Raw genomic sequence first — 12,753 nt, 5'->3', positions numbered from 1 at the left:
AATGACCAGGGCTGAGTTTTAGGTAACATTCACAGCAGCTATTGGCTTCCTTAGCAACCAGGTGGAAAATGTACTTTTGACATCATTCTTTGTTGGAATTTACCATATGAGCTGTTCAACCATAGTTGTATTTTAAGTACCCTGTCAATCAAATGTTTGGCTTCCATAGCAACCAGGTGAAAAATTTATTTTTTGTGCCAATTTTTATTGAACTTTTTGGAAATGTCCCTTATGACCCATTGTACAGAATTCATGGTTTTGGCAGCATCCTTAGCAACCATATGGCTTTCATAGCAATCAATTTGAAGTAGAAAATAATGTTTTTAGTATTACTATATGACATTTATTTTAATTTAGTGGCTCATACATAGTGTCATGTGTGATAAATCAACATCTTGACATGATATAATTGACCTGTCTATGACATATTGTTATATTTGTGATATTTATGATATCATACAGCTGAAAAGCCATTTCACATACTGTTATATTTGAGATACCATACAAACATAATCCGTTTCATTTATTTGAAGACATGTTAAATGACATTCTGCATTAAACAGAATAATAACATAAGTATAGTCCCTGATTAGTGTGAATATCAAGAAACATATCCTATCACATTGACCTCTGCTTTGTGTTGATTGATATTAGGTTTAATATTTCATAAAACTCTATCTATGAACTTAAGGCCCATAAGTTTATGATGTAATTTTGAGGGGGAAAAAAGTCTTTGCTAATAATATGGACAACACTTTCTAAAAGTTTCTTCAATTTGCTTACATATATATTGTTTTGTATTTTACATTTCAGTTCAATTCAGAAACTGACCAACATGGATGGGGAAGTTCAGGGTCATCATCATCAACAAAGACCTCTGGTTGGGATGAGTTTGAACGACAGAAAGCAAAAGCCAAACAGGAGGAGGAAGATTATAAATTTGCACTGGCACTTAGTCGTGGAGAAGTTCCTGACAGTGCAGTGTAGCCATAATAATAATCAGTTATCACATTTTATATCACCATGTTATCTCATAATTTATTCCATGTTACTGCATCTAAACATCTTTGTAGCCAAATCAAAGTATATTGTTACAATATAAAGGTTGAATTGTATTTCTTTACATGTATTACTTGTGTCTCTTTTAGTACTTATACTACATATAAAGAATTAGAAATTCAACTGTTCTTGTTTTAGGAGAGATATAGCACTCATAAAGTCTATGGTTTGTCAAGTACGAGTTTGAGACGGGTACCCTGGCTAGATCAAGGAAAAGATTTAGCCAGCCTTGTCAATACAGGCAAAGAAAGGTTGTTTTTATCTTAACTTTATCCAGTCTTGCCATTCTTTCCTCAGTACACTGAAATACCAAGCTCTTGATGTTTGGTCCAAGTTAGAGGTGGTAATGGTGAAACTGCCAAAACATTGTCACAATTTTAACACCTGTAGGGCTCATTTGAATTCTGGTAATGCAATTTCTAATTAATTCTTCCTAAATTTAATTTTTTAATTTACAAAGGGTTGTTCAGAATATTTTTGATGAGCTGTTATTCATTTGCACAAAAGAAATGATATTTGCAAATTAAACACAGATAACTTGTTTGAAAGAGATATGAAAGAGAGCATGATATTTCATTGTATAATTTGTTTGAAAAATAGTCTGGACTTGGTAAATTTCTAATAGAAAGAAATTTTTTGAGGCTTTTGTTTTATAAATTTATTAGATCCAGTTGGACATTGGAGGTTCAGTCTCAGTAGTGTTTTGGACGAATTGTAGTTCTCTATTTCCACAGAATTGGTATCATCATGTAAAGAAGTGTTTTGATTTGCCTGTATAAGCAAAGGGGGATAACTCTGTCATGTCATGAGCCTCATAGGGATCACACACAGTTTAGCTTCATATTTGCCTTTTACTTACTGTTTTTTTTTCTAGAGTTGTTGTACAGTCTTAAGTGCCCCATCATGAGGCTTATAATGTTATGATTGTTCCATTAGTCTGTTTAAGTTTCTTGGTCACTGTGCTGAGACATTCATGTTCCATGAACACATTCCTAGTTTGCAGTCAAGATTAGTGGATTAACATTAGACTTTGTTCATACTGTATTTATCCATTTTGAGCACATAGCTTTAAACAGTGTAAACCTTGATCTGTTGTCATGCCTGCATTGGTAGAACCTTCACATTGACCTTGGTGTCAATTCATCAGTCTGTATGTCTCTCCTTCCATTCATATGTCCATTTTTATGTCCATCCACACCATATATTAACCTCAGTATTTCAGTTCTTTTATATGGTCAGTTCTCAAGCACAGTTTTCAACAGGGTCATGTTATTTGCATACATCATGATGTGTACAACACCATTTTACCAAAAGCATGAGTGTGGGCTGGACACGAAGCCATAGCCAGCTTCTTGTTTTTGCTTAGAATTTATTGAAAGCAATACAGTTCAGGCCCTGATTTACCATTGTAGTATGTGCAGGGAGATCAGAGTGTATGCTGTGTACACTTGGCTGTTTCCATATATACAGGCAAATAAATACAGTAGTTTAATTACATATCCATTGTGGTCTAAAGGTAAACTACTGTAGATCATAACATTTTAGTATAAAATTGTGGGCGGGTGGGGGTAAATTCATAACATTTTAGAATATAATTTTCACAAATTTTGGGTCAGCATTATATATAATATTCATGAATGATGTTGCTAAATATACTTAAAACTCTATTTAGAAATTAAGTTTTTTGTTGGAAAATTCATGAAAAGTCATGTTTGTTAAAATTGTGTTTGTTGGTATCGAGTGTTGATTGCAAAGTGACATTTTTTGTGGGCAAGACTTTCAATGAATTTTTACAGTGCCAGTTGTTTTAATTTGTCAGTGTTCTTTGTCCTGCATGTAATTTAATTAATATACAAATGTGTATCTAGTCTAATGTACATCTGCCAAGAGATTTAAGCTTTTACAATATTCAACCTCAAAGATTTTGAAATATTGTGTCATTTTGTTTAATTTGTACACAATATGTCTTCATTAAATCATATTATGTGAGAAATCTTGCGACATTTTGCCATATGTAGCTATGAAAATAACATGTAAGAATGCATTTAAATAACTATGTTTAGGTGTTTTTTAACATTGTTCTTCTAGCTAGGCTGAGCTTATAATCCAAGCAAATCAAGGAACTTGGCAAACAAATCCGAAACATACACAGTGTCCCCTAATGTTGTGAAAAGGAGATGGGGTTGGAGTTGGAAGATCCAACCCATTGGGAAAGTTTTCTGTTAAATGCAATGTTTTCTAAGTCATGGAAAGAAAATTTAATCATTACAAGTAGATTCGTTTTGTTACCCACTGCAGACATTATTTTACTACCAAGACAAGTTCACATGGTGTCTATTTGATTGTTGGATTTACATGGTAGTTATATCCAGAACACTTATGTTATTGATATTATTTAACCTTTAATCTTTTTTTTTGGGAAATAAATATTTGGAATATATGCAGTTTTTTCCTGTTTGACCTCATCAGATCCTAAAGTACAAGTTACACAGGTCATGTGCGCATTCAACACCGACTATTTCAGTTATGGCTGTCATTTTTTTTAGAATTTGATTCTACATACCTTTAAGTGGCAAGTATTCACTTCATTTGGATTTGTGTACATCCAGATTCCTTTGGAAGGTCATTATGTAGATGCTCCGAGAGGTGCATAAGGCAAAATCAATGTTAAAGTACATAGACATTTTTGGACAAAATGAACCTAAAGGTGTGATCCAGTAAAATCTGGATTGAATGTTGTGCATTGTGACGTCGCAGTGAAAGCTAACGATATTGATAAACAAATTCGTACTACCCCCAGTTGTGATGATTCCACTCAATGTGCTCCTATTTTGACCCAAGTTTAGTACATGGCCACCATTGTAAAAGTCCATAGCGATAGATAATTTTTGTTTGGAAGTTTCTTGGTGCAGAGGATTCAATAATCAGGATTGAATACAATTTGGTTAAAGATAAAAAGTGTTAAATTTTGAAAGAATAGTGTATATTTATATTTAATTTAAAATGAGTCAATGCGCATACATGACCCATCTGACTTGTACTTTAGGGTAACACAACAGTTCAGTCCCGAGGGTAGGACAGAATTATCTTGCCCAAGGTAAGATTCAAGATAACTTTTGTTGAACAATTTCACTTCAGCCTGACCTTTGGTACATATATATGTACATATATGCATCTACATGCATCAGCTTGTAACGTTAGTATATGTGCAGATTTATTTCAGATTTATGTACATATCTGAAAAATTCAATCCAACAGTACGCAGTATGGGTACAAATACATTAATTTATTTTAGAGCCAGCCAATGTGATATTAATTATATTTATCAGGGCATGTAGATTAATTTATCTTAGTTTCTGCCATGTAAAGAAAGCTCATATTCTTCTAATGATCACTGAATGTCTGATAATGAATTTACAGAATCAGTGCAAAATATACGAAGTTGTATCCACTACATCTTCTTCCTGTCTTATTGCATTTGTCCGATTTCTACAAGAATAAAAATGTCAACAAAAGGCAGATTGTTTCACTCTGTATTGTTTCAAAAAGAGGTACATGTTACCTGATGAAAAAAGGTAAAAGAAAATGCTTTGTTGTTATGCATATTTTGAAATATACAGCTGCAAGAAAATTCTTCCATAGTATGTTAGTGGTTTGTGTGGAGTTTGGTTTGAATCCTGCCCAGACTGGTGGGAGGGAGTTTGGTCACCATGGTATTCTCTGGATAAGTCACTTTTACTCCAGTTACATTAGCTGATATAGCCTTTCATCCATTGATGTGCCATTAAAGACCAATGTAACAATTACGTGTTACAAATCCACATGGTACTTAGAGCAATATCTATGGATCTTATTATATGTAATATGTGACAAAAGACTTTTTGTTTGGCCAGGGAATAAAATCATGCACCATATATGCAGTTACTTCTTGTATCAGTTTTCTACGTGTAAAGTATTCTTTCATTATCTCAGTACTATCAGTAAGTCACTTGTAATACTGTACAAGAGTTTTTTGCAGCAGCTAAATTTTCTGTAATTGTTGTAGTCAATTGAAGGGGAATGCAAAAATTATTATGATAAAATAATTCCTTCGGAAAAAACTATGACTTCTTTGACATTCAGACTAACAAAAATGATGACAAAATACTCCCTCCAACAAAAGCTATGACTTATTTGTCATGTAAACAACCAAGAGTTACAATGACAATTCCTTTTACTACAGCTAAGACTTCTTTGGCAGTCAGATGACTAAAGATTATGATGACAAAATATTCCCTCTGACAGAAGCTGTGACTTCTTGGACAGTCAGACTACTAAACATTGAAACCACAAATATTACAATGCAACTTTTTTGATCCAAGAAATAAAAACAATTTAATGCTGCAAATATTTGCCAGTTTGACAGTAATATTGTTAATTTGTTTTATGATACAGCATCAGTTACAGATTATTTAGTCCTGATGCAGTTGGAATAAAGTGCCTTTTCCAGAGACACACCATGGTAGCAAACCTGCACTGATCCAATAGTAGGATTTGAATCCAAAACACTTTATTCACAAATCTTGCACACTGATGACTGTACCACTTTGTAACTTCCTACAGTAATATGAAGACGAAGAAAAATGACACACTCTAAACATGAGAATATTCACTTGACACCTTAAAACTACATGTATATTGCTATGTCTAAATATAGTTTTATCAATTGAGTGATTAGAGACTGACAGGGACCTAGCTATAAGCATCATAATAGCACAGTATTTTATTATTTTACATTGTTTCATTGATGTAGTTCATTGTATATATCAAGTTCTATGCAGAAAGCATCTTACTGAACTCTAAATCAATAGGCTTGTTACTGCCAAATAAATTTATGGTATGACCCCGTATCCTGTGCCCATCGTGCATCATTCATTGCTTTTCATCAATCCAGATTCCCATGCCAGTCTGCAGTCTAATATGGCCATTGTTACTAAATACAGACAACCCTTTAAACTTGTGCTTAAAACCATTAAGCTGATTTGACCAGTTTAAAAAGAGAGCACCATACTACTCCAAAGAAATTTGCAAATTACACTTGCAGATGACTATTTGAAGTCTGTCTGGTCAGCATTCTCAGAGGTCCATTAGGTATGTTCTTTTTGTTAATATTAATTACTTGCTTAAACAGACATGATTTTAAAAAAAATCATGTTAAAATATTGTGAGAATATTATTTGATATATTTTAAAGAAATGTAATCACCAGTGTCTCCCCACTTATCGGGGCATGGCCTTGCATTTTTCTTGTGTATGTAATATAACAGGGCTGAAACTTTCAATGTGATTTTCTATGTTACACATGTACATCTGTATGTATGCCTTACTGTGCCACTGCCTGTGTATTATATTTAACTCAAAATATGGTACATCAGTACTATTTAAGAGGAGATTTTGCTTTCTAGTAATTTAAATTGGTCTTGGCAGTTAAATTCACACTCCTGAGGCAGTAAGTTTATGAGCAATATGTAATTCAAATTTTCGAATTTTTAAAATTTCACAATATACAGATGAAAGAAACAATAAAGCATTAAAATAGTGACCAAGAAAAGTGAATAATTTACAGCATGCTGAAGGTTTAAGTCAACATCAAGTATAATTTTTCTCCTTCTTTTAAGTGCTAAGATGTCAAAACATCAGTACTGTATTTTGCATAGAATACCATTTATGCTCCTTTATAAGTCAGAGCCAATTGCAAACTGCATAGACCCTGTAGGACTAATTATTTTAACAAACATGAGGCAATATGGTGCCCTGTGCAAAACAGATATTTGGCCTCCAGCCCCCATTACAATATTTGCTGATTTGAAAGCTACTAACAACATTAATATTAAGTTATGACCAATAAAAATATTTTTGTATGAAGAAAAAACAAAGGTTCCATTTCATTTTAGCTCTCTTGCCTGATTTTTGCACCACTTTGATTTGGTGCCTCACTGCAAACAGCATCCTGTGGCAAGCCCAATGCTCACACATAGCTTGTGCCAGCCATGACTCAATTGATAAGCAGGGAGATAGCTTATATTTTAATTAAACACAGCAATAATATTAGGGCATGATTAATTTGTAAGCTAGTCAATGTCATCTCATCTGGGATATAAGCCTGCAACAATCTTTTGCTATCTTGTTTGGTCATAAGCAATGGTTTATACCTTGCCCCAGTAAAGTGCTACATCTCTTCCAGTAAAGTCATCACTATCCTTCACCAGGTTATTACTTACCAGCTGGAGTCCATCTGAGGGCTACCTTGGGTAGCCATTCTTGGGGCATTCTTGTTACATTTCTGAGCCATTTGATCTTGCGCATCTTAATCTCCCGGGAAATGTTTTTACATCCCATCTTTTCATATAGGTCACATTGGAAATCGTGTTTGGCCAATAGATGTTATGGATTTTATGGAGGCAAGTGCAGTGCTCACACATAGCTTGTGCCAGCCATGACTCAGCTGATAAGCAAGGAGGTAGCTTTTATTTAAGGAAACACAGCAATACTATTAGGGCACAATTAAAAACATACAAGGAATAAATACAAATTTAACCACAATATGTTATGTTTGAGATTGTTACTCACTATCAGTGTACTCAAGTGATGGAATTAAATCGACCTGATATCACTCAGTTACAACTGAATGTCAGAATAAATTTTGAATTGGTTCTTTACTTCTTTTGTATATAGCTGGATGGAAAAAAGTCTTTTTCATTATTTTTTTTTGTATAATAATTTAAAGTATTTTTCTTTTGTACTTAGCACCTTTCTTTGTTTTCCTAACATATTTGCATATATGATTTTGAGTCTTTTCATTCCTGTTTGGTTCAATATTTTTCTTAAACTTGTTTGTCCATTTATGTAGGTCATTGAGTTTTATTTTACCAATTTTTACTGTCATGGTTGCCTGTTAAAAGGCTGTAAAACTATGGATATTTTAATGTGAAAGGGCCAACTCAGACGTTGTGCCATTTTTCTGTAATATTACTACCATTCCTGTTGAAGAACATTTAATTGAATATCTTCAGCATGCTGATAATAACTGTTGTTGCATTTATTAATACTCATACACTTATGTCATAAGGTAGATTTAGGTAAATAACTAATAAGCATTTTGTGCAGAATATTATACTTTTACATATGTTTACAGGTTATTGCAAATGTGTATGGTGTATTTATTAATTCTAGCATATATGTGCAATAAAAAAATTCTGGTCAGGAGGATGACCAGGCAGTTTTCAATTGTAATCTGAAATATTTGTGTGCTATTTATAATTGACCAATGTGGGGGTGTTGCCTTTCCTTCTGAGTATTTGATTTCTGTTATATTAAAAAAAAATTCTCATGCATTTTAAGAAAAAGCACAGACAAATTAAGCAATATAAAATTTCATCAGTTCATTTCCATATGCATTTGCCCCTTACCCTACAGTAAGATAATCAAAATCTGGGTTTATTTCCCAATATATTTATCAAAAGTGTATTATTATATTCCTCATATTATAGTAAGATGCTTCAGAAGAATTACAGTTACTTGCCAGGGACCTAATTGGCCAAGGGGTGTAAAGTGCCTGTTGTTGTTGTTTTGGGTTTAACACCATTTCTCAGCACAAGACAGGCTATATATGGCAGCCAGTATAACTGGTGGAGGAAACACCCAGAGAAATCCCCAGTAAGAACCACCAGCCCATGGGAAGGTACTGGTAGCTACCTCACATTCCCACATTGGACAGCTCTGAGACTCAAACCCATGCGACAGAAGTGAGATGGCAGTGATTGTTTCAGGTGAGTGCTTTAGACCACACAGCCGCCTGGGGCCCAGGTTTAAAGTGCTCACTTTATAGGTGGCACTGCCATCTCACCTCAGTCAAGTACTCTCCTGTGTTTTGGCTGTGTATTTATAACACATTATCTGTAACTACTGATCATTTGATATGTTCCAGACACTTTAGAAAGAAAATCTAATACATATCCTCATCATTGATTGGCTAGTTATTTAATATATAATTCCTTCGCCTATAATTCGACCAGGTCAGTTTCGGATTCTAAAAGAAATAAATAGTCTTGCCGAGTAGGTTTGCAGGAACTGAAATTGTGTGATTTGAGTTTGCACAATAACTTAGGTTGCTGTCAGTGTTTTTTATGACATGTAATGATGAACTGTGTTATACATTTTGCCTTTCAAATATAGTGTAGTTAGAATTGGGCACTTCTAGAATTAACTTTGCTGACTTTGAAGTCTTCTGTATAAGTCTCACTAATGTACGTTTGCACTGGTCAGTAGGAAGATGTCCAAGTGGCCAATTTGTTTTAGTGAGGAAACAACCGAGATCATTGATCATTATCGTTGAGTACCAGTGGTCACATTAACTTAAAGTGAGGAAGCAAAGAAGTGGTCATTGATTATTGTTGTCAGATTCCAGTGCTTAATTTTAAGGATCGGTGTTAAAAATTTTGCAAGTCAGTTTGGGTGAGTGGTATGGTTAAAGTTTAAACTTAGTTTATTTTATGTGAATTGCACAAGTTATTTCAACTTATGTAAACATGATCTTGATGGTTCAGAAGTTGGTGTAAGGTGGTCTTTCATGGTGAAAGAAACATGAGAACAGAGGAAACCAATCCGGCATGGGGATCAACTAAACCTGGAGCCTGGTATCAAACATAGTAATGTTGATAAGCAAATTGAGTGCACTACTGCTGGACTATCTAGGAACCAAAATGTGTGTGGTCATCACATCGTAAGTTGCAGGCCAGTCACCATGTTCCATAGAATTCATCTTAAGTATTTTGAGTAAAGATTCATATTTTTTCATATGAAGTTTCTGCAACCTCTTAAATGGTATTAAAAGCACTATATATATATGAAATGTCAAATCTTATTGACATTTACATTCTGTTCACATTTGCATTTGAGCTACTGTCTGGTTGTATTTCATTTACATTGTCACAAATGCATTTTGATTTTTGTGTTTATTGCTTCCATTGATCATTTCTTGTCCATTTTCATTCATTTGGAATGCATTTGCAAAAATTGGGATTTCCATTATCATGGTATTAAATGGAAAGAACTGTTGCATTCGTGTCTTGTCTTATTAATCATCTGCTTTAATAAAAAGAAAATACATTCAATTTAAAGATGGAATTGAATTTGTAATAAATAAAAATAAAGCATTACCATATGACTGCAGTAAATACTAAATATTTGTGTAGAATGTTTGACAGCAAATTTTAGTTCTTATTTCATTTCATTATAACCAAAATGGTATGGATGCAACTACCACTTGTAATGTCATCACATCATTGACAGTTGTTAGAATAATTTATGACTTCCAGGTAGTGAAAAATTTTCGCTGTAAAGAATAAAATAATTTGCAGATTATCACTGAAAAGGGATTTCATCCGTGGGAATTAAATGAGTCTGAAATACAGGTAAAAATATTTTCAACTCTATTTATTAGAAACAAGAAGAATCACTTATGCAGTTACTTACATCGTCCAGACTTCTGCCTGTTGTACTGTTTATTTATATCTGATTTGATGGAGTAATGTACTTATTTTTATGGTGTTTGTGTTAATTTTGATGACAATCTTTTCCTTTCTTTTTTTCATTTGGCATGTTTTCCATTTGCATGTGAATTTATTTTTATTGCAGAAGTTTAATTTAAAAACATTTTCTCAAGCATAGCTCCACACATTTTTTTTTTTGAGCATCATGGCTTGATGGCAGTGTCGTGTGATTGCAAGATTACTTTTAAAAAAGGATACACTTACAGTAGGTCTTGAAATTACTGGAAATTTAAGAATGCATAAAACAAAAGGCAAGTTGCTCAACTTGTAATAATCATATATAGTCGCTTATAAGTCAAGTTCAACAACAAAAAACAGACCCTTATCTGTCGCATAGTGGACCAACCGATCAGAGTAGATTTTGATTTGTTTTACTCATTACTTCTTGCAAACTGCGTAGACCCATATCTGCCGGCATATGATGTATTGCAGTAGTGATTCATTAATAATATTTAACAGGTAAAGCATAGAAATCGCCATTAAGGACATAAATTTGAAACAATAGAATCTCTCTCTCTCTCCGAAAAATATATTTGAAACCTTGTCTTCAATGTGGAGACCATCTGCAACAGGAATTTCTGGTACAGTTAAGATGAATGGTGCACAACAAATACTAACGGGTCCTTCTTTAGCACGTCCGTCTTTCTTGACAAGGTTTCTGAGTGTAGCGTGTACTAATGGCTCGATCTAATTTTTAAAAAAAATTTGTCTGATGCATGCCTCAAAAACGGTTGCACTATCAAGCTGTACTATAGGAAAGGTTACGTGCATTCATCTAGTTTCTTTTGTGGTTTCAGTATTTCCTTGAAACGTGTGTGTTTGTAACAGCAATCAACGAAAATCGTTTTCATTTATTTTTGACATTTACAATTCCGTTGAAATCAGAAGTATTCTATTGCTAGAATGCCTTTGAGAGATTTAAATATTTTAAACTGGCAAATAACAGAAACGTTGGGGATATTTGCATTAGTTTCAAATATTAACAATGATTATTTGAAAGGAAACTAAACTTTGAATATCTCGATCTTCTGAATTGATATTTTGTCCAGATTATTACTTAAATCACTCTGAAAGTTATTTTAAACAACTATATAAATAAGCAAATTGATCGTCGTAATCAAGTACTACAGATTTTTCACGTTTTCAGTGCTGTTTTTTTTATAAAAAAAAACGAGAACACGGATGTTTAAGGACACACTGCCATGTACCGACGTGATATTCGTAAGTTTTTGCGTCCAATCACAGGTGCAATATCATATAAGGGCTGCTCCATGTGACCCACAAGGTGAAATGACCTTACGAGTAATCGGTTAGCCAAGACAAGGAGCTAAACGAACATAGCACTCGGCATGTTAGTGGAGGTGGGTGTCCAGCCCTCAAAATAGTATGGAAACAACTCTATTATATTACTTAAGACTATTATATTGATGTTAAAGAAAAAAAAATGTCTTCAAAATAAAATCCCAGCCCCCAACCCCAAGAATGGTCTGTCAATAAAATCATTACTTTTGAACCGTTACGGGGCTTTGTTCTACACTGGTAATGAACAGAACCAAATTCTGCTATTGTTATATATATATATATATATATATATATATATATATATATATATATATATATATATATATATATATACACACACACACACACAATACATACATGCATATGAGCCAAATTTAATTTTTATTTTAAATCTCGGGCCACACAGGTAGCTTATGAGAAAAATAAACTTGCACGTCAGCGTAGGATGTGTGTGTGCGATCAGGAGTTCTGTCCCCTTGCCGGGAAAAAATGCATAAGAATAAATAGGTTTGGTTAAAAAAAATCTATTGAAGAACACGTCGGGTTTTGTGGTCAGAAGTTTGGGTTTTGTGGTCAGAAGTTTGGAAATATTTTTCGGTATGTGGTACGGGGATATTATCTGTTGTTTATTATCCATTTGTTTAGTATCCAGTTCGGAATCTTGCTTGGTTTTCCTCCATTATATTTTGACAACCAAAACTTGTTGATTCTGAAATTTAGTATAACAGTAAATAATTTACGGCGGCAGTTTAGTATTATTACTGGACGAACACCTTTCTGGAAATGTCAAACCCTAATTCGCA

General features: G+C 33.6%; 1 protein-coding gene across 2 annotated transcripts in view; it reads left to right on the top strand.

The window, feature by feature from the left end:
• LOC149806813 (uncharacterized) overlaps nucleotides 1-10,155 on the top strand; it is a 92,090-nt gene extending 81,935 nt beyond the window's left edge. The window contains exon 21 of one of the 2 annotated variants that reach the window (XM_089958031.1): nucleotides 814-10,155. In XM_089958031.1, coding sequence (XP_089814157.1) covers nucleotides 814-987 — 174 coding nt within the window. In that variant the 3' untranslated portion in view covers nucleotides 988-10,155. The remainder of the gene's footprint in view (nucleotides 1-813) is intronic. The other variant, XM_089958040.1, reaches the window with a different exon arrangement.
• Nucleotides 10,156-12,753: the final 2,598 nt, after the last annotated feature.

Source organism: Sinohyriopsis cumingii, chromosome 1 (genome assembly GCF_028554795.1).
Source record: "Sinohyriopsis cumingii isolate HCF-2022 chromosome 1, ASM2855479v2, whole genome shotgun sequence".
Taxonomy (NCBI): domain Eukaryota; kingdom Metazoa; phylum Mollusca; class Bivalvia; order Unionida; family Unionidae; genus Sinohyriopsis; species Sinohyriopsis cumingii.
Note: the sequence above shows the minus strand (reverse complement) of the source record. Positions and strands in the feature narration are given on the sequence as shown.